The 26,121-nt window shown below is 41.5% G+C and overlaps 1 protein-coding gene across 5 annotated transcripts in view; it reads right to left on the bottom strand.

Annotated features, from left to right (window-relative positions):
- STOX2 (storkhead box 2) overlaps positions 1 to 26,121 on the bottom strand; it is a 134,030-nt gene that overhangs the window by 59,954 nt on the left and 47,955 nt on the right. For 2 of the 5 annotated variants that reach the window (XR_014515344.1, XM_083458101.1), the window contains exon 1: positions 23,887 to 25,237. The exons of 2 other annotated variants lie outside the window; for them this stretch is intronic. Coding sequence is in view for 1 of the 3 variants with exons in the window: in XM_083458101.1 (XP_083314227.1) it covers positions 23,887 to 24,052 (166 nt within the window). In the remaining 2 variants the exon portion in view is untranslated. Of the gene's footprint in view, positions 1 to 23,886; positions 25,239 to 26,121 lie in introns of those variants that run through there. One more of the 5 variants, XM_083458103.1, reaches the window with a different exon arrangement.

Genomic DNA, 26,121 nt, shown 5'->3' with positions numbered 1-26,121 from the left:
AATGCGATTTTAAAACTGAGTGAATTCTCCTGGATATTTGCAGTAAATAATTGCTTTTTACATAGTTACATTCTTCTGTGGTTTATCTACATCTTGAGCACTATTGATAGCCAAAAATAAACAGATTTCCATTTCAAGTATCAACTAGCCAGTTGCCTTTGACAGTAGAGGTCAAACTAGTGGGTTGCTATGGGTCATTCTCCTAGAGACCAAGGGGGAAATTCTCATGTGCTGTATAATTTCTATTCAGATTAATTATACACACACACACACACACACACACACAGTGGTACCTCAGGTTACATACGCTTCAGGTTACATATGCTTCAGGTTACACACTCCGCTAACCCAGAAATAGTACCTCAGGTTAAGAACTTTGCTTCAGGATGAGAACAGAAATCGGGCTCCGGCGGCGCGGCAGCAGAGGGAGGCCCCATTAGCTAAAGTGGTGCTTCAGGTTAAGAACAGTTTCAGGTTAAGAACGGACCTCCAGAATGAATTAAGTACTTAACCCGAGGTACCACTGTGTGTGTGTGTATGTGTGCATATATATATATATGCGCACTATTACAGAAAGGCTATAAGCTGATTTAATTATTGAACAAGAAAAATACCTAAACAGACCAACAAACTAACTTATTTCCTAAGATTTTCATGCTTTACTCAGATTAGGTGAATAAATGAAGTAGACACCACACAGAACTCAATACTACTCTGGGCCAGTTAAATTCTTTATTCAGGAACTATTACTGGTTCAACTGGCATGCAGAGATTCCTACTACATAAAATCCATAAAATAACAAGTGCTATACTGATCTGTGGGTCTCAGTTATTTGAGTGATGGGACCAGCAAGCTGAAGCAGGACACACAAGAGTTTCCTCTTTGTGTTGGGAGGCTTTTGTTTTAAAATAGTACACTATTTTAGATATGTCTACTTGCAAAAATCTCTTTAGTTCAAATTTAACAACATGATCTCACCCATGTTTACATAGAAGTAGCCTCAATGTATTTCAATGAGTTGTCCATTCAAAAGTGTATGTGCTTGACACTAAGAAAAAAAGATTATTATACGGAATCAGAGGTGAAGCCCTAAAAGTTGGTGAAATTAAGAACCTGTACAATGCAATAAGAAAACATAAACTGACAAAAATAGCACGCCGAAAGATAAAACAACAGTATTATCAAGTATTAGAAAAGAGAAAGAAATAATAAATTTAAGGTCTACATGTCGTTCACTTCTGCACACTTCCAGAGCTGGTGCAAAACTACATCTGGCTTTGGTATTATCTAAGGCAGTCTTAGGGATCTGTAGTCCAAAACATCTGGGAGGCACCAGAATGGGAAGGGCCAATCTAAGGAACTGGATTTTTCTATGAGATTGTGCACTCCTTCCACTAAGACCTTCCTCTTTCCAAATAATTTGGTTGCCATTTTGTTTACAGGCCCATTCAAGGTGCCCACAAGCCTTAAAAGACTTACCGGTAGGCCCCAAATATCTGAAAGATCATAGCCATCCCTACCAAGCCTTTCAGGTGTTAAGATTTGCAGAGCGAACTTTCTGGGAGATGGCTTTCTCTATGGTTTGCTCTGCACTATGGAATTCCCTCTCCACAGAAGTGTGTCTACAATGTTCACTGCACAGGCACCCCCAATTATGCCCAATCGACTCACGAGCAACTTCATGTACACACGGCGCCAGGAAATAAATAAATTGATTCAAACCAGGAAATTGCAGGAGAGAGCTGGAGAGTCAATGTTTTATATCCACTGTTCTTAGGTTTGAGAAAATCAGAAATGTAATGTGGTAGGGTCATCTGAACAAAACATCTTTGGAAAAAGTTAACTTTTCTTATAGAGTGTAGAAAAGTGGGAATGAAAGTGCTGCCTATGGGTGAATGGAGCTCATGTGTATGATTTAATCATGTGAACCAGGTAACTCCTCAAAAGGAAAACAATGAGGTTCGGGTTTGGTGACACCCCCCCCCCCAAGTTTTTAGAATAAGTTTTTAGTGAGTGTAAAGACATAGGTCAGGGGTTTTTTGGTTTGTTTGACACTTATCAGTTCCACGGATGGGCTTCAGAAAGCTAATAAAATCTACAATATTCCAGGGTAAAGAAAGCACACAGTGACACCTACTAAACATCTGGAATGGTTTGGCAACCCATTTCTATAAATTCTCTCACCACTTTTACCTCTGCCTGAAAAAAAACAGCAGTGTTCAGTTGATATGGATGGTTGCAGCATTTTATAACCTTTCAACATCGCTTTCAAAAGAGGCCATTTCTACAGGCAGCTTTCTAGAGTACCTGCAGGATAGGACTAGGTAGAGAGCTACAAAAGCGCACACACAGAGTGCAAATGCCTACCTCACCCCTGGCCATTGCTGTTATCTTCAGGTGGCTATTCACAAAACAAAAGGATCAAATTAGTTACTACTAATAGTGACTTAAGGAGCAAAACTGCTACCAGTGGCAAATAAACTATAGTTCCTATCACCATTATACAAGCAGGTATATTAATTCACATAATGTCAGGGAAATACCATCAGCTGTTTAAGCAGAAATAACTGCACAAGTTTACACAGCAGAAATATTAAGAATGCTAAACCCTCACAAGTGAAATAACAGGTATTATTACTACAATTAACAGTATGTAATATGAAAATGTCCATAGTGTTAACCCCAGAAAACTACATATATTTTCACAGCAAATCTTAGTACTGCTAAACTAAGCAGCTTGAAGGGAGTGATGGAAATAAAAATGCATGACACAGAGGAAGAGTTCTTTTGGAATCTGCATTAACTAATTTAGAAGGGAATGTATGATTATCTGAATTCTATAAATATGTATGATTATGGTCAGTTGGAAGGATTTGCGTTATAGTTTTTGGGAAGGACAAGAACTGATTATGGGATCTGAGGTTAAACGCTGAAGTGCTGCAATATCACAATTAAGTCAGTAGAATGCAATTCCTCAGATAAAAGTTGCTGGCCAGAACATAGTTGTGGGCTATATAGGGTTGCTGCATTTCCAAAAGTGAAAATCCGGACAGTTGACCTTTTTTTTTTTTTTTTTTTTAAGCCAAAGTTGGGGGGGGCCTCCCTGTCTAAGGCACAAAAATACAGTGGTACCTCAGGTTACATACGCTTCAGGTTACAGACTCCGCTAACCCAGAAATAGTACCTCGGGTTAAGTACATTGCTTCAGGATGAGAGCAGAAATTCTGCTCCGGCGGCGTGGCAGCAGTGGGAGGCCCCATTAGCTAAAATGGTACCTCAGGTTAAGAACAGTTTCAGGTTAAGAACAGACCTCTGGAACGAATTAAGTACGTAACCAGAGGTACTACTGTAAATGGTTGATGTAGCTGCCCAGGTCGTTAGGAGTTCTCATGCTTGCAGATGTCGGGCAGCTCCGAAGCCAGGTAGCCGTTGCTGAGGGTTTTTTTTGAGAAAAGCTCCATTAAAAAATGAGTTTTGAAGCTTCTTAAAGGATTTTCACCAGAAAACTTGGCCGCATTGCCATATGTCTGGGTTTTCCCTGACATTTTAGCGATTTCCGGAAATTCCACCCAGGCGCCATGTCCGGCATTGGAATCCTGCATGTGTCTGGGGAAACCCGGATGTATGGCAGCCCCAGGGCTATCTGTGCTCTGCAGATTTAACAACAAAGGTAAGGAGCAAAAAAAATTAAATACAAATGGTTAGTAGTGGTGCTTTTTCCCACAGAACAGAATTTCTTCACTTATAATGCTGTGCAAACATCCTGAAAAGATACAAAAAAGTATTTAAAATCTTAGAATCTTCTCTGGAGAGAAAATTGAAATGATTTTGACTTCTGCTGTACTTTTGCACCAGATCAAATCAAACTAAAATAATATGAGCAAGTGGATACAGTGCATCATGAGTTACGTTGACTAGAGGATTACATTAACGAGTCTCTGGGCAACACCTAGAAACTTTAGCCAAAACACCTCCCATACAGAGAGAGCAGGCCTGCATGCATTGTGCCAAATAGCTTCTCCTCAGAAAAATTATTCAGAAGAAATGTTATAGACTACCACCATTGTCACTCCAAATGAAAAATAAAAGGAATATTATATTACTTCTGGAAAAACAAGGCATAAGAGAACTTTCTCCGTTTGAAAGGATACTGACTGTATCCAGTGGTTGTGCAGCAAGTGCAAGAGTTATTTATTTTCTTCCCCTCCCCTTCAGTCTATAGACCGTGACCCTGCTCCCTGCCCTAAAAAGAAACCCTACTTCTGGGTAAGTTCTGAATATGATGCGAGACCAATGTTTTTTAGCAAATAAAATTTGACAGGCTGGCTGTATATGATTCCGTGTTGGCTAGGCACGGCCAACACCAAAGAATAAGCTTGGACTTAGAAAATAGGAGACAAACTCTGAAAAGGGAGGAGGAAGAGTGCACAACTCTGGAAACAGAGAACCTTAGGTGTTGAAAAATCATTTTTCTTCTCTCGCCCAAGTTAATTTCCTTTCTTATAACTGCTAGTGCCTAATCTCCACTTTCTGAGGGACTCCTCTCAGCTGAAGTCACAAAGGAAAAAGGAGGCAACTGGAAGTTCAGGGTAAGTATGTTAACCCTGAACACATGTTGCAGAATGAGATGACAGAATTCTATCCCAAGGCGGTAGAGTGAACCATACTACTTCAGAAGGCAGATGGGAGATGTCATTTTAAAATCCTACCTCACGTTAATCGTGCCCTCTATTTATTTCTTTTTAATAGTACGACAGGAAGAAAGGTTTTAGCCTAGTCATTTCTCTGTGTCATTCTTGTGCTTGCAGGGAGTTTCACATATAGGGGAGCTGTCAGCTATCTGTCTACAATCCACCCATGTCATAACTCTAGCACTGTATTCTGGTGCATCTATAGTATGTCAAGGATTACAAAAACTGACAGTCCAGCCCTACCAGAAAATTTATATGGGAAGAACTGGTAAAGTCTTGTTTTAGGACTGTTCTGTACTTATATATTCACCAGTCATGGGCATTAGCAAGGCAATTCTCAAAAAGTATCCAGCAGGCCAAGTTCTCTTTGGCCTGTAAAACCACATTAATATTCTCCTTTGACTGTGACTAATGTTAATCTACTGGTAAACTCAGTATTCACACATAACTAGTGATTAAAACTAATGGGACTCAAATACATGCATCAAGGTTGGGAAGATGTCCCTTGTGTTACAATTTTTCTTTAAATCCAATAGGAACAACGTGAGTATAGAAAGCAACTATCTTTCACCTATGAATTGCACAACACCAAAGCAGATTATGGGCTAGACTCAAGATACTTCATTTCAATTTCAGCTCTTCTTCCTTGGACAAATTGTTTCTTGATTATTCTTGAGAACAGCAATAGCTTCCTCTGCTCAGTACGCCCCATCTCCTAGGTTTTGGATTGGAAATAATAGAAATGCAGAATTGTACAATTGTAAGCGACCTCAGGGGTCATCTAGCCCAGCCCCCTGTAATGCGGGAATCTCAACTAAAGCATCTGTATTTAGTTGGAATCTCCTTTCTTGTAGCTTGAATCCACTGGTTCAGGTCCTACCCTCCAGACTAGCAGAAAACAAGCTTGCTCCGTCTTCCATGCGACAGCCCATTATAAATTTAAAGATGGCTACCATATCTCCTCCATCTCCTCATTTCCAAACTAAACATACCCAGCTCCCTCAACTGTTCCTCATATGGCTTGGTTTCCAGACCCTTGATAATCTTTGTTGCCCTCATTTGTACACGTTCCAGCTTGCCAATATCCTTAAACTGTGGCACCCAGAACTGGACACAATATTCCAGTGTCAGCCAGCTAATAGAATAAAGAACATCAACACTTTGTGGGCTCTGATTATCATACTATTTCTCTAATTGTTTAAGTCTGTGGTTCCCAACGCAGGGCACACACCCCACAGGAGGGCAACTTGGATGCTTGTTTAGACCAAGTTAATGGCCTTTCAGGCTTCCTCCAGGTGAATAGGAGTTCGTTTTTTTGAAAAATAAGAATTATATGTCATGGGGGGAGGCATTAGGATTTTAGAGATGCGTAGGTGGGGCATGGCCAAAAAAGTTGGGAACCACTGGTTTAAGTCAAGTCCTATGGTCAGTTTATATAACTGACAAGGCTTAGGCAATATCCCTTACTTATGCCTCAGAACCTGGTTTTGGAAGGAAATCAGAGGTGCATTTGGTACAGATACCCATGTTTACACATCTTGCAAGGATTATTGGCCCTATAGATATTGTTGGATGTGAAACTGAGCTAGCAAAGCAACCAGGACAAAGTTTCCCAAACCGCAAGCTTCATTCAGTTGGTCTGCGGCATGTCCACATTAAATTATATTTTTATGGTTTATTTTATTTCTTATACTGTCTTTTATTGCATTACTTGAATTTTATGGAATGCAAATTGTAATACAATAAAATACAGTGTAAAAAAAAAGAAGCAATAAAAATTGAATTAAAATTCGATTACAATCATACAGCATCTAGCACAGTGCATTGGAATTTCTACAACAGGCAGAAAAGCATGAAGTGGTCCACCTAGACCAAAGGCTATCAGCAACTACCAGATGGTCCATGAAGGTGGGAAGTTTAGAACCACTGAACACAAATTTTGTTGCAAATACCAGAAAATTCTTTCATCAGACATTTGGTCCCAATAGTTCAAACAATATTAAACAGAGGACAGCAACCCAATAGAACTCAGGAACCTAAATAAAGTTTGTAGGCCAACAGCATCATCCAGAATTGAGACTAAGTTCAGAACAGTGAATTCTGTATAAACAAAGACCTGGACTTAAATATAAGGGTAAAATCACTTGGTGGGAATTTCGCATACTTAAAAGTAGAGTCGTTTGCTAATCTGGCAGCCTTCGAGTTTGACGGAGTGTTTCAAATGCCAACAGCCATCTACACAAATAAATTAAATCAAGAGTTTTTGATTTTATGCTGACTTAGCATCATGGCCCAATCATACACCTGTTTAGCACAGAACTCCTATGAAAGTTCTGTGGAGCTTACTCTCCATGGAACAGCGACCTTAGCCTTATTGACAAAAAATAAAAAATCAAGTAATCTCAACGTGATGCCTTCCATCTTTCAGACACTAATTACCATGCAGAGAACCAATCACAAAGAATTCTTGCCAAATGTACTCATTTCTAACCTCAAGCCACGGAAAATATACAGCCTTCATGATGACTAAACACATCTTACATATGTAGATATTCAAGCAGGAAATCAAGAAAGAGGAGGTCTACGGAGCTGCATCTATAGGGGGAAATGTGTCAGCTAAAATGTCACCAGTTTTTGAACAAGCTGTAGCGTGAACATCAAAAATAGCCCACAGAATGTTGCCACTACCTTGACAGGCACTGACTATTGGTTCCTCACAGACACCCCCTCCTTCTACCCAACTTGCCCTCCTCCTTTCCCATTCCAATGCATTACGGCTATCTGTTGGGAAAAGGAAAAAAAGTCATTATGGGCAGCCCTCCCAGCACACCCACACATGCAAGAGCACAGTTTCCCCTCCACTTCCTACATTGCAGGGGGTTGGACTAGATGACCCTAGGGGTCCCTTTCAACTCTGCAGTTCTATGATTCTATCCCTGCTTGCCACAAACTGACCTCCCAGTTAGCTATATCTGCAAGACTGTCGGGGCTTACAAATATAACAGAAAGCTAAAACTATTTATTATTTTAATCATGGTATGTGGTTAGGCGCTACATACACAGCAAGAAAAACCACAGTTTATCCCAGAATATAAACATACATGGAAATCAGTGGGATACTGGAAAAGACGGAAAGGGGAAGAAGTCCCAGGCAGGTACCAAAATAGCCTAGAGAGAATAAAACTACTATTTAAGAAATGTGTCCTTATGACTTGAGATTTTACATACAGAACTTCAGCTTCTCAGGCATCAATCAATTTATTTCCTTTAGACATGTCAGGAAGCTTGGGAAAGAAAAGTAGGAAACTAACAGTTTCACCCCCCAGTCTTACATTAGAAGGGATCAAGAACTATTTATCTATCATAGAGGAGTGTTTCAAACAAATAAGTGGATACCTGCCCTAGTTTTAAATGGCATAGTTTTTACAGAACCACAGGAGTGTAGGATTTATTTTTTATTGTGCTTGAATTTTTAAAAGCAGGGGTGGGGAACCAGTTTTCTATCAAGCACAAGTGACCTGCAAAGGGGGGGGGGGAGAGGTGTCATAAGCATGATTAATTGTAGCATAGGTTCTTAAATGTATTAAAAATAATAAAAAATATTTAAATCTAGGAAGATAGTGCTGGGATGCTGCTGGGGTGTGGCTACCTAGGCTGAAGGGAACAACTGACTAACTCAGGGCTCAGCAAACTGTTTTAGCAGGGGGCCGGTCCACTGTCCCTCAGACCTTGTGGGGGGCTGGACTATATTTTTTTTTTGGGGGGGTGCCCCACAAATAACCCAGAGATGCATTTTAAATAAAAGCACACACTCTACTCATGTAAAATCACCAGGCAGGCCCCACAAATAACCCAGAAATGTTATTTTAAAAAGGACAAATTCTACTCATGTAAAAACACGCTGATTCCTGGACCATCTGCGGACCGGATTTAGAAGGCGATTGGGCCAGATCTGGCCCCCGGGCCTTAGTTTGCCTACCCATGAACTAACTGTTACAATACTATAAATATTCCTGGAAAGGGAAGCAGAAGAAAATGCATACCTGCTCCTTCCAACATTCTTGAATGGAGTATGTGGCACCGATCACTGGTTTCTATGCAAACCAATAGCTGTCCTTTTTTAGGAGGATTTTGTTCTTCGGTTAGGTTCAGCATCCTAACCCTATGCACTTAATCCACAAGTAATTCTATCACATATAAATGGGATTTGCTCCCAAGTAAGTAAGCACAGGGCTGAAACCTGCAATCTGGAAAGAGCTGGGTGCTTCAGTTTTTAATTATTGGTGCAGCAGGAAATAGGGAAGGGAGGGGGTTCTTTTTCGGGATAGTAACAAACCAAGCCCCTTCATGGATCACTGCCTTGCCGTGGCGAAGGGGCTTGAATAACTCAGAGAAGCTATGAGCTATGCCGTGCAGGGCCACCCAAGATGGACAAGTCGTAGTGGAGAGTTTTGACCAAATGTGATCCACCTGGAGCAGGAACCGGCAAGCCACTCCAGTATCCCTGCAAAGAAAACTCCATGGACAAAGACAACAGGCACATAAAAGTTATGACGCTGGAAGATGAGCCCCTCAGGTCGGAAGGCGTCCAACATGCTACTGAGGAAGAGCGGAGGACAAGTAAAAGTAGATTCAGAGCTGATGAAGCGGCTGGGCCAAAGCCGAAAGGACGCTCAGTTGCGGATATGCCTGGAAGCAAAAGCAAAGTCCAATGCTGTAAAGAAAAACATTGCATAGGAACCTGGAATGTAAGAACCATGAACCTTGGTAAGTTGGATGTGGTCAATAATGAGATGGCAAGAATAAATATTGACATCCTGGGCATCAGTGAACTAAAATGGACGGGAATGGGCGAATTCAGTTCGGATGACCATCATATCTACTACTGTGGGCAAGAATCCCGTAAAAGAAATGGAGTGGCCCTCATAGTCAACAAAAGAGTGGCGAAAGCTGTACTGGGATGCAATCTCAAAAATGATAGAATGATCTCGATACGAATCCAAAGCAGACCTTTTAACATCACAGTAATCCAAGTTTATGCACCAACCACTGGTGCTGAAGAAATTGAAATTGACCAGTTCTATGAAGACTTACAACACCTTATAGAAACAACACCAAAGAAGGATGTTCTTCTCATTATAGGGGATTGGAATGCTAAAGTAGGGAGTCAAGAGATAAAAGGAACAACTGGCAAGTTTGGCCTTGGAGTTCAAAACGAAGCAGGGCAAAGGTTAATAGAGTTCTGCCAAGAGAACAAGCTGGTCATCACAAACACTCTTTTCCAACAACACAAGAGAGGACTCTACACATGGACATCACCAGATGGGCAGCATCGAAATCAGATTGATTATATTCTCTGCAGCCAAAGATGGAGAAGCTCTATACAGTCAGCAAAAACAAGACCTGGAGCTGACTGTGGCTCAGATCATCAGCTTCTTATAGCAAAATTCAAGCTTAAACTGGAGAAAGTAGGAAAAACCACTGGGCCGGTAAGATACAATCTAAGTCAAATCCCTTATGAATACACAGTGGAAGTGAGGAACAGGTTTAAGGATTTAGATTTGGTGGACAGAGTGCCCGAAGAACTATGGATGGAGGCTCATAACATTATACAGGAGGCAGCAACTAAAACCATCCCAATGAAAAGGAAATGCAAGAAAGCAAAGTGGCTGTCCAACGAGGCCTTACAAATAGCGGGGGAGAGAAGGCAAGCAAAATGCGAGGGAGATAGTGAAAGATACAGGAAATTGAATGCAGATTTCAAAAAAATAGCAAGGAGAGACAAGAAGGCCTTCTTAAACGAGCAATGCAAAGAAATAGAGGAAAACAATAGAATGGGGAAAACCAGAGATCTGTTCAAGAAAATTGGAGATATGAAAGGAGCATTTCGTACAAAGATTACCATAATAAAAGACAAAAGTGGAAAGGACCTAACAGAAGCAGAAGACATCAAGAAGAGGTGGCAAGAATACACAGAGGAACTATACCAGAAAGAAATGGATGTCTCGTATACCCCAGGTAGTGTGGTTGTTGACCTTGAGCCAGACATCCTGGAGAGTGATGTCAAATGGGCCTTGGAAAGCACTGCTAATAACAAGGCCAGTGGAAGTGATGATATTCCAGCTGAACTATTTAAAATTTTAAAAGATGATGCTGTTAAGGTGCTACACTCAATATGCCAGCAAGTTTGGAAAACTCAGCAGTGGCCAGAGGATTGGAGAAGATCAGTCTACATCCCAATCCCAAAGAAGGGCAGTGCCAAAGAATGCTCCAACTACCACACAATTGCACTCATTACACACGCTAGCAAGAGCCACAGACAGGATCGTTGTGTGGGAAGTAAAAACTTTGTGAATACCTTATTCCGAGTAGAGAAGCAGAGCTCCTGACCAGTAGTTAGCAATGGCATCATGGAGCAAAGGGATGCTGTACTGCTGCCTGATGCAGTAGTCCAGGGGTAGGCAACCTAAGGCCCGGGGGCAGGATGCAGCCCAATCGCATTCTCAATCTGGCCCGCGGACAGTCCGGGAATCAGCATGTTTTTTTACATGAGTAGAATGTGTGCTTTTATTTAAAAAGCATCTCTGGGTTATTTGTGGGGCATAGGAATTCCTCCATTATTATTATTATTTTTTTCAAAATATAGTCCAGCCCACCACATGGTCTGAGGCATGGTGGAAGGCCCATGGCTGAAAAAGGTTGCTGACCCCTGCAGTAGTCTTTTGGGCTCTATGACTTTGGGCTTTCCATCTCTGTGGTTGTACCACTGCCTAAAGGAGCAGCAAGTAATTTTGTGGGCTCTACAGACTTTGGACCCTTTGTTTCAGGCTCCAACCTCTCACCCCCCCCCCCCGAAACTGCAATTCCTTTTCCATTTTTTTCTGTGTTTTGTTCCCTCTGTCGTCAGACCATGCCTGGTTCAGAATCACCTTCCTCAGTCAGGCACTGCCCCACTTCCTCTGAAGTGCTGTGGGACAGGACGGGGTAGGGCAGGAGGTTAGGGGTCTCTTTTTTTTTATGCCAGCCTCAAGCAGCCTATTTACCCACCTCAGGAATGTGTCCCTGGAAATGTAAAGGGGCCAGATGAAGCTAAGAAGGGCCGCTTCAGCCTCAGACCTAAAACAGACATTCAAGTTGTTTAGGCCTCAAAACCATCAATGTCTGAAGGGCTCTTGATGCTTTCATACTTAAAAAGAACAACAACAACAAAAACTTGCAAAGGTTGAAAGAGCTATTTTGCTTTAGGTTTCACTTCTGGAACCAGCTTCGTTGTTCCGAGATGAGCCCCACTGGTAGAAGAAAATAATATAGAAGATTCTAACATTTTCTGGTCTTCACATATTTTAGCTTTAGCTATTGGAATCCATCAATATACAGTGGTACCTCAGGTTAAGTACTTAATTTGTTCCGGAGGTCTGTTCTTAACCTGAAACTGTTCTTAGCCTGAAGCACCACTTTAGCTAATGGGGCCTCCTGCTGCCGCCACGCTGCCAGAGCACAATTTCTGTTCTCATCCTGAAGCAAAGTTCTTAACCTGAGGTACTATTTCTGGGTTAGCGGAGTCTGTAACCTGAAGCGTATGTAACCTGAAGCGTATGTAACCCGAGGTACCACTGTATTAAGAACAGCCCCGCTGCATCAGGCAAAAGGTGTACCTAATACTCCTATAGTGACCACAAGGCCTACATCATGCAGGGAGGATTTGTTGGCCTCCAGACTCCAGGCTAATATACAGAAAAGACGGGAGCTGTAGTCCGTACAGGACTCCCACAAGCAGGATGTGAGCATAACAGCCCTTTTCCACTTCTGTTCCCCAGCAACAAGTATTCAGAAGCATGCTGCCTTTGATACAGGAGATTGTAAACAGCCATCGTAGCTAGTAACCACTGATAGGCAAATCATGGAGGATATGGCTAATTCCCTTTTAAAACCATCCAGGTTGGTGGTCATCGCCACATCTTGAGGAAACTATGTGAAGAAGTTTCTCTGGGAACTTCACACCATTCAGCTTCACTGGATGACCCCTAGGTTCTAGTATTATGAGTTAGAAAAACCTCTCTGTCCACTTTCTCCACGCATTATTTCATATGCATCTTTCATGTCTTCCCTTACACACTTTCCCCCTAAAACCTTTCTCGCAGGAAAATTACTCCAGCCCAATGTTCATTTTGGCCACGGGTACTGCACAAAGTATTTCAAGTGTGGTCACACCATAGATTTTGCTCTTTTTCTGCATCTGTAAAACATGTTTTTAATAAGTGATCCGCAAGTTACTACAAACTTTTGGAACTGGTCTTTGGTTTCCTAGGGAATTTGTAAATTAAATAAAGCTCCACCATTCTTCTGCAAAGGGTATTTTTGTGCTTTGTTCCTCTTAATTTGTAAGTCAATTTTTCTGTAAGGGCAATGCACCATTCTCTCTTGAACCAGGCATTCCGGTTTTACACCTTTTAAATTCTTCCAGAATATGGCTATAATCATATGTGCAGCCACTAAGAGAAATCCAATTACTAGTTTATCTACCAAGTCCTGATTCTCATTTAAATACAGGTTCAGTAACACTAGTTCTGAAGACTTCATGACATGAGATCCTTTGGGAGCTCTTCATAAATCCAATTTTTGCCCCTATAACCAATAAGTTGGTATCATTCACAAACTTGGCTACTTTAATGATCTGGCTTTAGGGGTGAGCAGTAAATAATTAAAAGGCACAGGTCCCAAATCAGATCCTTGGGGACCACACCTTACACCCTCTCATTGTGAGAACAGCTCTTTTATTTCTATTCTATGCTTCCTGTTCTTTATCTGTCTTCTTATCCCATGACTGCTAAGTTTGCCCAGGAGCTTTTGGTAAGGGACGTTGTCAAAAGCTGTTTGAAAATCCTAGTATACAGTGTCTGCCAGATTTCTCCTATCCACATGCTTGCTGATACGCTCAAATAACTCTAAAAGCTTTGTGAGACAGGACATACCTTTCCAGAAATTACATTGATTCTTCTTTAGCAAGATGCTTGATCATTTTAATTTTATGCATTAAATTTTGTATATTGTACGGTTTTTGTTGGTTTTTTTGTAAGCCACTTGAGGCCCAGATATGCTGAAATGCAGGGTGCAACTTTTAAAAATTAATAATTTTCTGAACGAGTCCCTCTGGATTTCCTTTTAAATGTCACCTTCCAGTTCTAAGACACCATTCTTAGGGAGAATTTACATCACTTTGTTATTTAAGAACTCTCTCGTGGACACAACACAATACATGAGATGGGATTTGGGCTCCAATAAAATCTGGAGGCCAAGAGGTTCTCCATCCCTGATGTAGGCATCTGGTTGGTCAGTATAGGAGTAGGATGTTGGATTAGACACAGCTTTTTTGCCTGATCCATCAGGGCTGTTCTTAAATTATTAAACTGATCCATATCCATATTATTACAATTTAACTATGTAAACGAATATGGCCAATACATAATGAATTCACAAATCATTTGTGGTATTTATGCCCATTTTAGCATGACAGTTCAAAAATTTAAAGAATTTAAGCAAAAAATATTTGAGTATTTCTTTTCTCCTCGGTCTTCTACTCACACCCTATTCAGTGCTAAAACTACCAATATCTGTTTGATGTTCAAGACAAAACTGTCACCTTAGTGTTCCTGACAACATGGGGTATATATTATAAAATGAACAAACTTCTGCCTGAATTTTCTATTAAGAGGCTGCAGCTTTTCTTAGCAGACGGCATTTATGCTGAGCTGAATAGGAACCCCTCCTTATTCTTTTCAAATAACAGGAATCACATTTTCTACAATGTGATGAAAACAAAGTGTTATTTTTGGTTGGTAAGCAATTGGTTGACATGGTAAAAGTGATACCACCACTTAATAACAGTAATTCCCAAATCATCTCCTGCTAGTATTATGAAAAGGGAAGGATCTTATGCAGTCAGGATCAGGTAGGAAGAAAAAGAAAATTTGCATGTTATGGCAGTTCAAGCTGTTGGTCAGTGAGCTGAACCGACAATGAAGCATTGTATTTTAGATTTCTAACATATCATCATGTTACCAAAAACACATTAGAATTTCACAAAATTTCAAGTTTTTTTTTTTTAAAAAAAAATAATTCAGTACACTATCCAATGCCATGATTCCCACAGACGTGTTTGCTAAATATATGTTTCAAAAATGGAAAGCTGATAAATTATGTTTAGGCTTATCTAAGCCAATCCACAAGTTAATTGATAACAAAGGGAGATAAAAACTTTCCTGCATTTCAAACACAATAAAAACACTCTTGGTTGGTTCACATCTAGTACCATGATCCAGCACTACAGTATGTCGATAAATCTCAGCATGTCTGTGCAAAGCTCACATACTCCTCTTTGTCTCCTCTCCTCTTACATAGCAAAGAGGATTTCTACTATGTTTACTTTCAATTCGTGACTTAGTGCAGGAATGGGAGCCATGGCCGTCCAGATGCTTTTTAACTACAGTCCCCATCATCCATGACCACTGGACTGTGCTGGCTGGGCTGATGGAAGTTGGAGTCCAAGAACATCTGGACACCCGACTCAGCAGTATGTGTGAACCGTGAACCAGGAATTCTAGTTTACAACCAACAATGGTTAGTTGCTAAACACGCCAACTTCATGGTTTGTAGCTGGCTTGTTTAACAACTAACCATTGTCGGTTGCAAACCAGAATTCTTGGCTCACACATACTGCTAGAGTTTAGTTTTTGAAATTAAAAGTAAACTCAGCAGCGATCCTCCTCCTGGGTGCACGGAAGGAAGAGACAGGAAGCGTGAGAGCTCATACTTGCCAATACTTAGCCACATGGTGCTAAACCATTGCTTAGCGCTAAGTAGAACCAATCAAATTTGATTACAGGTCAATCAATGGTCTCAGCAGCATTAAAAGAATATGAATTCTGGAATATTCTTATAAAAGCCAAGTTCCCCTAATGACATTTCATGATTTTATTGAAGAATTGTGGTTCTAGGACAATCATTCTACAATGACCGCATGTGTACGTCAGCCATATTTAAAATGGTAGCAAGAGGCAATGTCTCTTTGCTTTTGCCCTAACCTAAGAAGTGAGCCCATTTTATCCTTCACTTACCTAAATAGTCCTCAAGCAATGTCTGCCCAGTTCACTGTTAGAACAATGCCACTACCCAAACAATTAAATAAACAAAAACACCACAAACTTAAGGCTTCAATCCTACATACATTTACCCAAAATGAAGACTCTCTGTATATTGTGGGACGTCTGAAAAAACATGTACAGGACTGTAGTACAGGATTGGTCCAAGCCGCTTTATAAATATAAAATATTTCTCTTTGCCATCGATACATTTAAGACAGGAAAGAGTAGACTACTTCAGGCAGTTGTCAGGGGATATAAACGCCTTTCCTTGTTCATCACTGAGGTCATCATCCAAGGTCTTGCCTCTGGTGGGTGGCTAATGCAAAAGATCTTCCCAGAGATCTCATTTTGTTCCTACCCTCTTAAAGTATTGTTAAAGCATTTTATTCTCTCAAACGTTAGTAAACAAAACTATATTTGTATCATTTGTTGTCTTCCAATTTATCTGCAGCTGTTACAATTGTGAGTGCGTTCGTTGATTATTTTAAGAGGGTTACTTTTGGCATAATTTTATTTTGGATTGTACATCTCCTTGCGGGCCTTCTAGTGGAAAGATGGAGCGCAAATGTTTTGAATAATCTTTTTATAAAAGGAAACATGATGCATGTGCATCTCGCCATAGCAAAGTCACAGTTGGGTGCTCGTCCAGGGCAGTTGCAACTTACCATAGCTGGGCTGACACTTCACAAATTACATGGCAAGGCTTAACAAACCTTGTCATGGAGAAAATATACAAAATTAGACAACAGGCCAGGTGCAAAAGGAAGAGCAGAAACACTGTGCCTTGTCTAATTTTTATCCCTTCCTTCATCCAAGAGAGGCAAAAAATATATTACTTCCCCATGCTCACTTTTTTACTATTATTCTCACAACAATCTGTGAAGTAGGCTAGAATGAGTGCATGTGATTGGTCCAAGTTAACCTAATATACCTCAGGGCTGAGTAGGAATTTGAGCCTGGGTCTGCCTGGTCTTAGTCAGAAACTCGGGCTGAAATACTATATTGCCTCTCAGGAACAGAATTCTAGCCAAGTATATCTATGTTGCACTAGGTTCTTACACACCCTATGTAATGGCAAGCCTCTATTACAGAGCACATGGGCAAGGAATATGTGGCACTGCAAACATTGTTGGACTAACACAACTCCGCTCATCCCCAAACACGGGTGATGCTGGCTTGGAATGAACAGAGTTTGGAGTCCCAACAATATCTAAAGGACCACTGGCAGGTTTTTCAATAATTTTATGTATTGCATCAGAAGCTGGAAACAAACTCTTAATATTGAGTTGAAGGACAACTTGAGTTGAAGTAACATGACAGGGTTGCTAAATTAATCACAGTACAGTGTCTTTCAAGCCAATGTGTTTCCATTCTTCAGATAAGCAGCCCAAATTTCAGCAGCACAAGTGACCCTATGCTTATTTTAGTCACCTTGTTCATTTATCTGAGCACCAACCAACCCTTATTTGAAACTGTATTAAGAAGCTCAATATAAGTTTCTTTTTTGAGGTATGAAAAGGCCCCTGCCTTTCCCCTCAAAATTCTCTTTTTTAAATGGCTTTTTCAATGCATTTCATCAAGTAACATGAACAAGTAGGTTATTCCTCCATTAACAAAATTAGTGCTTAAGCTTCTACTTGGTGGCAAGACTTGCATTTGGTTCCTTTTTAATACATGAGCCACTTCCCACTAAACATACTGAAGTGATTTAACAACAAATACAGATGCAAACCGGGATAAAATTCTCAACTTAAAATGCTCGTTGGAAAAGGTCTTCAATAAATAGGTGTCAAAAAGATGGTAGAGAGGGTGCCCATTCGATGCATCGCATGAGGGAGTTGCAAAGGCTATGTGCCACCACACTAAAGGTCCAATTCCTACATTTGAAGGAATGGACCCACACATGATATGGCATCTGCAGGTGGCCTTCTCTTGCGGAGCCCATTACTGGTTAGATACAGAAGGAATGAGGCAATCTTTCAGGTATCTTAGTCCCAAGCTGTATAGGACTTTGTACACCAGTCCCAGCATCTTGAATTTAGCCCAGTAGCTAACTGGCAGCCAGTGCAATTCTTTCACCAGTGACACAATATATTGCTGATATTCTGCCTCAGTGAGCAGCCAAGTCACAGTATTTTTCTTCAGCAGCAGCAGCTTTTGAGCCAAACTCAGGGGCAGCCCCAATCTGGAGGTTACTAGATTTACGTAAGTATCCTCAATACTTCCTCACTATTCCAAACAAATATATTGGTGTAGCAATAGGGGGAAATTAAATCTTTATTGTAAAAAACACACCTACAAGTTAGGAAAAGGCATGTCCATCAGTCCTATGTCTCTCAGCTACTCCTAGGTGTGCACCCAATGAGGCAGTTGCCACAACATAGAGTTCCCACCCCAACTTCAGCTTATATCTCTCCCCATCAGAGATGCACGCAAGAAGGCAAAGACTGCCTATATGTAACTTTCTGCTCCTCCTCCTTCAATCCTCTCCTGGTCCTGGGAGACAGTGGAGCAGGAGAGGTGGGGCAGGAGGAGGAGGTGTAGAAACCCTTGCGTCTACACCAGCCTGACCTATCTCTTCCCCTTCCCACACCTATTTTCCACTCTCCAATCTTGCAGTTTCTCCTGCCTCTGACTCTTGTTTCCCAGTGGCTATAGGTTACCCCAATTCACTGATCCCTTCTTCCAAGTCAGTTTCTAACCCTGCTTCTCTCAGTGACCACTCATCGGTATCCACTCACCAGTCCTCAGCGTCCAGCCTGTCTCTGACATTTAGCCACTACTAATATATTTTGAGTTAACGACATTCATGTAGACTGTTCAAAACTTTATATACCATAGACTGAGCAACAACACCACCGCTGCTAGCAGCAGACAGTGCAGAAAGTAGCTCAATCACACTCATCCTGCTTAATCAGATTCTGATGGGACAAATATTGTATGTGTATCATACTTAGGGTTGCCATATTTCAAAAAGTGAAAATCCTGACACAAAGTTGAATAGCTTTCCCACCCCACCCCCTGGGGTTTTTTGTTCGTGTGCTTAGTGTTGACCAAAGTTGTTGAGCATCTTTGGCCAAATCACAAAAAAGTTTTTGAGCTATTTTTATGAAAAACGACACTGCCAAAATGGATTGCCACAAGCCCACATTTTCCCAGACATTTTAGCACATTTCCGCCCGCAGTATTCTGACTATGTCCGGGAAATTCTGGACATATGGCAACCCTGTCCTCTCCCTAATCACCCCCACAGGGCCAACTGGCACCAGCGGTCCTGTAGAATGGAAGAAAAGAGGCAGGCAAGCAGGTAAAGACAACATCAGGACCTGTTCCAGTTGGACTATCCCCTCCCCGATCCCCACAGAGCTAACATAGCAACTGCCTTGTGGGATGGAACATCTGATGTCAGCTCCCACCCCACCAGAACTGTTTTCTTTTTTAAGGATGTGGTTCTTGATGTATCTGTTGTGTTTCAGAAGGATTACTGGCCACTTTGAGGACTGCTGGAAAAGTGGAATATAAATCTACTAAACAAACAAGAACATGCATGGGCTATCTTAATTACAACTCATCTTCTTGCAATGAATTTAAGTAATGGGCTTTCAATACATAGTTAAGTGCAAATAAATAATAGACAGTGAGAGGCAGTTTTAGAAATTCAGATATATTAGTTAGGTGCCAAATGGCACCTTAAAGCTAAGATACAGTTGTCACAATGGAATGTCTATTTGCCGGGGAGATGGACTACATGACCCTTGGGGTCCTTTACAATGCTACTATTCTATGATTTTATGATCTCAACTATATTGATTGACTGTAGCTTGCTCTTACAATTCACTTGTCCCAGTATGCAAGAAGGAGAAACACAAAGAGTTGTAATGGAAATGGTATTAACCATGGACTAAGGCAGAGGCTTTTAAACTGTGGTCGCCAACTTGGTGTCCAGGCCAATAGCAAAATGCACTAACACTTTGCTTTCTAAACTCTCAGTAAGTATAAACAGCATACTAGCATTTGTTGTTGTTGTTATTTAGCATGACTGTTTCCTATTGGTTAAAATTCATCACTATTATAGTATCTACCCTAGTTACTCTCATTTTCAAGTTATAAAAATTATTAGGATAGACCTGCCGGTAGTCAAAATCTCTCTCTAGATACAAGGTCAAACATGTTTATTGTTGCAGTTTCTACTTATTTCAAAGGCATAAAAGTCAGCGTGCTTTCTTATGAGATATGTATATTTTCAGCATGAACAATGAACTCTCTGCATGGCCTCTGAACCCTATGCTTGCTCAGAAGCCTAAAGAAACTCTGAACTTCAGCAGAGGCCATTCAATAGACAATTATTCATCAGCAAAAGGCACAGAATCTCACCGTGAAAATATCACTACTTTACCTAACAGTTTCTTCATGGGTTGTCTATCAGCTTTTTCAAAAAATTTCACTGTTTATTAGTAGCCCACTCAAAATAGTATTCAAAATGCTAATATTACGTACTGGTGTTTTTTTTTACTATAAATTCATAATATTACTAATTCATAAAGTAAATGCAATTTTTTAAAAAGAAGGCCTCTCCCTTTCAACTTTGTAGACAGTTGCACTTCTACAGTAATTATTTGGACCATTTTGTTATTGAAAAGCACATACCCTGTCAGATTACAATTCTTGGTAACTGTGTTAAGACCACTTTGAGGTTTTTTACAATCGAGTGGTATGCAAATTGTATGAAATAAAATAATTAAACAACACTCAAAACTCTTACAGCCATTTACAGGACAACTGACCTTCAGTTCCAAAATAATCAGGGTTGGAGCAATTCCCCTATATGGAATGGTTACACTGTTTGGGGTATATATAAAAAAAAAGCTGAGTAAAGGGGACATGATAGTGCTGCATAAAATTACCCAGGTGCGGAGAACGTGGGTAGATATATTTTTTCCTCATTTTGTCACAACGCCAGAACTCAGGGTCATCCAAAGCTGCTGAATGGTTGGAGATTCAGGACAGGCAACAGAAAGTACTTCTCTTCATATAGTGCATGTTTAAAAGTATGGAATTCTCTACCACCAAATGATGGCCACCAACTCAGATGGCTTAAAAAAGGGGATTCCTGTAGGATGTGGCTAGTGATGGCTACTGGTCACAAAGGCTGTGTAACACCTCCAGGATCAGAAACAGTATGTCTCTGGTGAACCACAGCATGAGAGGGGCATTGTGCTCAAGTCTTGCCTACGGGCCTCTCACAAGACATCCGATTGGTCACTGTAGGAACTGGGATATTGGATTACAGTAGCCTTTGGTCTGATACAGTCATGAAGATCTTGTGTACATGTATTGGTGGGGGAGGGGTTAGAGAGAATCGTTTAAAAAGAATTTTAAATTAGATCTTGTTTAATAAACCCATGCCCAATCCCGAAGACTCAAAGTGCATACTAATGAGTTTACAGTCCTTTGAGTGTGGGAGGGAGAAGAAAACAATTTACTTGCTTGCATCCCTCAATGTCCTTGGGCTCAAACAATCAAGCCCAAGCAAACAACATGGTCTCCTATCTCCCAAACAATACAGCACTTATTTAAAAGGGACCACAACAATACTAATAGTAATTAGGCTAAATGACTGGATAAACAGAATGCAGCCCTCTTGAAAAGCCCATGTGTTTCAAGGCCCTCTCTCCTGTAAAACAGTTTGGGTGACAAAGAAAGCATTTGTATTCACAGTCACTGCTACTTTTATGCAAGACGACTTCCTATAGATTTCCTGTCAGGAAGAGAGCTTCCTTTTAAAATAGCCGAAGTGTTTAGATACAGTACCCATTCCTCCCAAAACCAATATTTGGAAAGGCAAAGGACAGAGTTCATTAAAAAAAGAGAAAGAGAGAGTCAACCCACAAAGAGGCCAAAATTACTTTTCCAGCTGCAGTATCACATGCTAGATGTGCTTTACATCATTCTTGTTTCAACTGCCACTTGTGCTATACTCCTAACAATTATAGTGTATTACTCATAGTGGATGTGTCACCTGCTCCCTCTTCTCCCACCCCCCACACCATACGTTCTTGCATTGTAGCACTGCAGATTATTGCCTCTAGGATATTCAAAGATGTAACATTCTGTTTTAGAATGTCCAGACACAATAGGCATTACCTTCCCATCCCCCAAACAAGTACAGACTCATATATGTGTCTATATTACTTACACACATACACACACCTCTGGAATCAGACAACTCAGTACTGATAATCAAACTGGACCATGCAACCACTCTCCAGAGTTTGTTTTTATGAATACACACATACTTTGCATTTAATTCATGCTAATTGTCACTTATAAAACTCTTAGGAGAAATACATCTGTTAAAAGGATAACTCTTTCAACAACACTGCTTTCAAGAAAAACAAAGAAACCTGTTTTCCCCCCTCCATAGTCTTAATACAGTTGCAGAAAACTAATTGACTATTCTGTTGGGCATTATCTAATCATTCTGATCTAAAATGTCCCAAATCTGTCTCTTTTGGGGGGAGGGGGGGGGAACTGCACTGTGATAATGAACACCAGCTCAGATTCTAGGTGTATACAGTGAGGCCAGATTTCTCATAGGTGTGTTGCTAAATGTACTGCAGCAACCAAACTATAAACAATATAGTTGCTTTTCAGCTCCTTAAAGCATAAATTACACTTGTCATTTCATTTAATGCATACCTTCTGAGCAAAACAGATAAGCTTGTTCACCAAAACTTAGTCAAGTAATATTTCCATAAAAGATTTCTTCTTTATGTTTATGGTAGCTGACAAAAGAATGTTCACAAGAGTGTCTTAAAGCACAAGAATCTGCTCTAGTACTGTTTAAAGAGACATATTTATTAGAATGCAAAGGAATAAGTTAGGTATGTAAATTGCTGATAACCACTAAGTTTGACTTGAATCTGGGGATGGGATACAGGAAGGAGATGGAAAACCTTTTCTAGCTATGTATAAGAAATCTTCATTTCTCTAAGCTAAAGTGAGTCTCACAGGGAAAAATATGCCTTGATGATAAATGGGGTATTTGGCATCATGGTCATGAAACATTATGTCGGATTGTCACACTAACGAAGCACTCAAACAACAAAGGAGGCTTCCAAGATATTTTGTCCTTCTCGTCAACATTCTCTTAAAGATTATTTCCTGTTCCCTCCTGAACATCTCAAAAGGGAATCATAGAAAGAATGGAATATAAAGGCATCATTAAAAGGGAGGGATGAGGCATTTCCTTTCATAATTTTTATTAAAAGATGACTGTTTCCCCTTGTTATAATCTTCCAAGGCTTTATTGTTTGTGCTCTTATCCTGCCATGCAAGCACAAGCATGTTGGTGCAGTGTCCATTATTTCTAAAGAGCTTCCACTGAAGCAATTGAATAGATGAACATACACATGTGATACATATCCACAGACACCCTGTCCTCCTAACACACAAATGTTTATATTTATACTTATTTTTGTATAAGCAAAAAGAACTTCCCCAGACAAAAACAGTCAACTGGGACACGAAGGCTCTATTCACAGAACCCCCAACAGCAGCGACACTTTTTGTTGTTGTTTAGAAAATGAAACGCAGAAATGCCTATTGAGATAATTGCATTTAGCTGGATTAAGAGACAATATCTGATTTGGTAATCATGATTTAGCAGAAGGAGACCAGGGATGCAGATTTGGGAGGGAGGAGGGGGGAGAGACTTCTGGGATCACATCTACTAGGCATTTTGATTCGTTGAAAATACTGATCTGACCATTTTTCTCTCCATTTATTTTAGGGGGAAGCGGGGGGGGGGGGGCTGGAAGGCTTTAAACACCATATTGAGCAGGCCCTGCTGTGAATCTTCCTGAGGTACAAAATGGTGGATGTGAGCTTTAAAAGAAATTGCATTATTCATTACAACCTATGTTAATCAGTCACAAGATAACCCCCCTTTTTTTTTACACAGCACAGGGGAGATAAACAAACATGCGAGCCCATGCCTTGAAACAAACATACAGATCTACACACACACAAACACACACAGCCAGTTACTGACCAGATGTCATGTAGCCCCGTGAAGCCTGGGAAAGGAAAGCTGGGGGGAAATGTTTGTGCAGGCGGTAGTCCTTTTCACTGCGGGACCTCATGCGATCAGAGGCCCGGTCAGAAAAATCAGAGCTAGGCCAGGCTCGCCGCAAGGTTGTACTTCGCGTCTTCTTCATTTTGAGGCTACCTGCAGTCTAATCCACCACGAGCAGCAGCAACAGCAGCAGCAGCAGGAGCGGCATGAGCCAGGAGGCCTCACGGCTTGCTCGCTGCACTCGTTTTACACCCGTCTCTTTACAGGCACCGCTCGGGTCGGCTCTGCAAGCAACATTTTGCCACTACCTTGTCCATCAAGCAGACCGCAGGTCCTTTCCTTTCCCCCCTTGGAAAGATCCAATTCTTTTACACACGTCCCACAATGCATTACACTTCATTGGCGCTCAAGCCCGGCTTGTAGCTTCCAGAGTCATGTGGAGGAGAGGCAAATTATGTGGCTTCTAAGGCGGGGGGGTAGTGGCGGTGGAGGAGGAGGAGGAGAGCGACCGAAAAAAAGGGGGGAGGGGGGGAGAAGAGAAGCGATCTGCAGCGTGGAAGCTCTGGGGTCCCAAAACAATAGGTCGATTCAGCACAGAAAGGCTCGGCCAACTGTGATCTGCAACACAAAAGGCCCGGGCGAATTAGGCAAAGCAGGCTGCCTTTGGGCTTGACCCGAAAGACGGCAGGGAGCAAAGCAAAGCAGCATCGGGTCTGCAATGCCATAGGAATCGCGGGGAAGTGCTGGTAGCGGCCAAAGGCTGGCTTCCCCCGCCCTCCTCCAACCTATCAGAATCCGAGCAAAACATCAATGGAGCAGCCGAAAAATCATGGCTGCAGCAGCAGCAGCGACCATTCTCCCCGTTAGCAGCTCTCGCAGCTCCTCCTGCCGCACTGGCAGAGCAAGGATCCCTCGCTCGCGCGCCCATTCAAGGTGTACATAAACCTACAAGCAGCAGCGATGGTGCTCGATGCAGATGGTCATCATGGCCGAGGGCTCCCGAGTCCCGTCTCTTCCAGGCTCCTGCAGCCGGCCGTCCTTCCTTCCTTCTCGCATGCACGCTTATTCCTCTTTTCCCATCACCGCCTGTGTTTGCCTACGTCTGCGCCCGTCGAGCCGTGCCAGCTCCTCCAGCCTTGGGGGGCAGCCGGACCGCGAGATTAAGCCCAACGCGCTTTGCTTTCTGCAAATCCGGTGCGTTTGCCTTGCCTCCCTGCTCCTCTCCGCCTCGACTACAGTGAATAGCTATTGAAGGCAGGAAACAAGGCAGCCACCCAGTCTTATGCTAATCAAGGAGCTGCCTTAAGTTAGACGCGCTCAGCCAGTCGGGCAGCACATTCTCATGTAAAATAGCCCTGGGCTCACCCAAACCTTCGCTTGTGCCCCAGCCTATAATCAGCTTGTGCGTATTTACATACAAAGTTGTTGTTGTTTTTTAATTTTTAAAATAACAATCCAGCCTCTACCTCCTCTCTTTTCTTACAAAGAAAAAACAGAAACGCCTTTTTTGTTTTTGTTTTGTTTTTTGAAACCAAACCTGCCTGCTAGATTTCTTAGCCTGCCCAAACAATCACTGATGTTGGAAAGGGGGTGGGGAGGGATGGGGAGAGAGATTGGTGGAGGGAACCCATTCATTTGACAGCTGGAGAGGAACTCTAGGACAAAAGTAATCAAACTGCCTAGAAGCAGCTAGTACTACACTACTTCTTTGGCCCTTCTCTCTCTCAGCACACACTGCCAACCAATCAGACTCTATGAGAAAGGCCTGTAATCTCTTTTGCAAACCAAAGGCTTGGTACAGCTGTTTCTAGTCCAATAGCCAATCATTGAGAGACAACAATGCATGAAGGGTACTAAAAGGAGAGAGGTCCAGTTCTGTTTGGAATATGGTGTTAGCTGGAGAGTACCCTAGCAGCCAGAGCATGACTGTGGGAAGGCTGTAGGATTCTGTTCTGTCTGGAGACTTAGAGGGATACACACCCCCACCCCCTCCACCCCTTTTACCTCTCCACCAAAAGGAATTTTAACTATGCTTGTTTTTAACCGCAAGAGCTCTTAAGGCCAATAATTTTCATTCGGAATAACATTATTTACTATCAAACAATTCAGAGGCCTTATTTATCTATAGGAACATTTTTATCTGGTGCCTGCATTCCACTCTGGGCAGCTGAAAGCAATCAAAAGCAACCAAAAAGTACAATAAAAATTTAT

This window comes from Podarcis tiliguerta (genome assembly GCF_965153285.1).
Source record: "Podarcis tiliguerta genome assembly, chromosome: 9".
NCBI lineage: Eukaryota > Metazoa > Chordata > Lepidosauria > Squamata > Lacertidae > Podarcis > Podarcis tiliguerta.
Note: the sequence above shows the minus strand (reverse complement) of the source record. Positions and strands in the feature narration are given on the sequence as shown.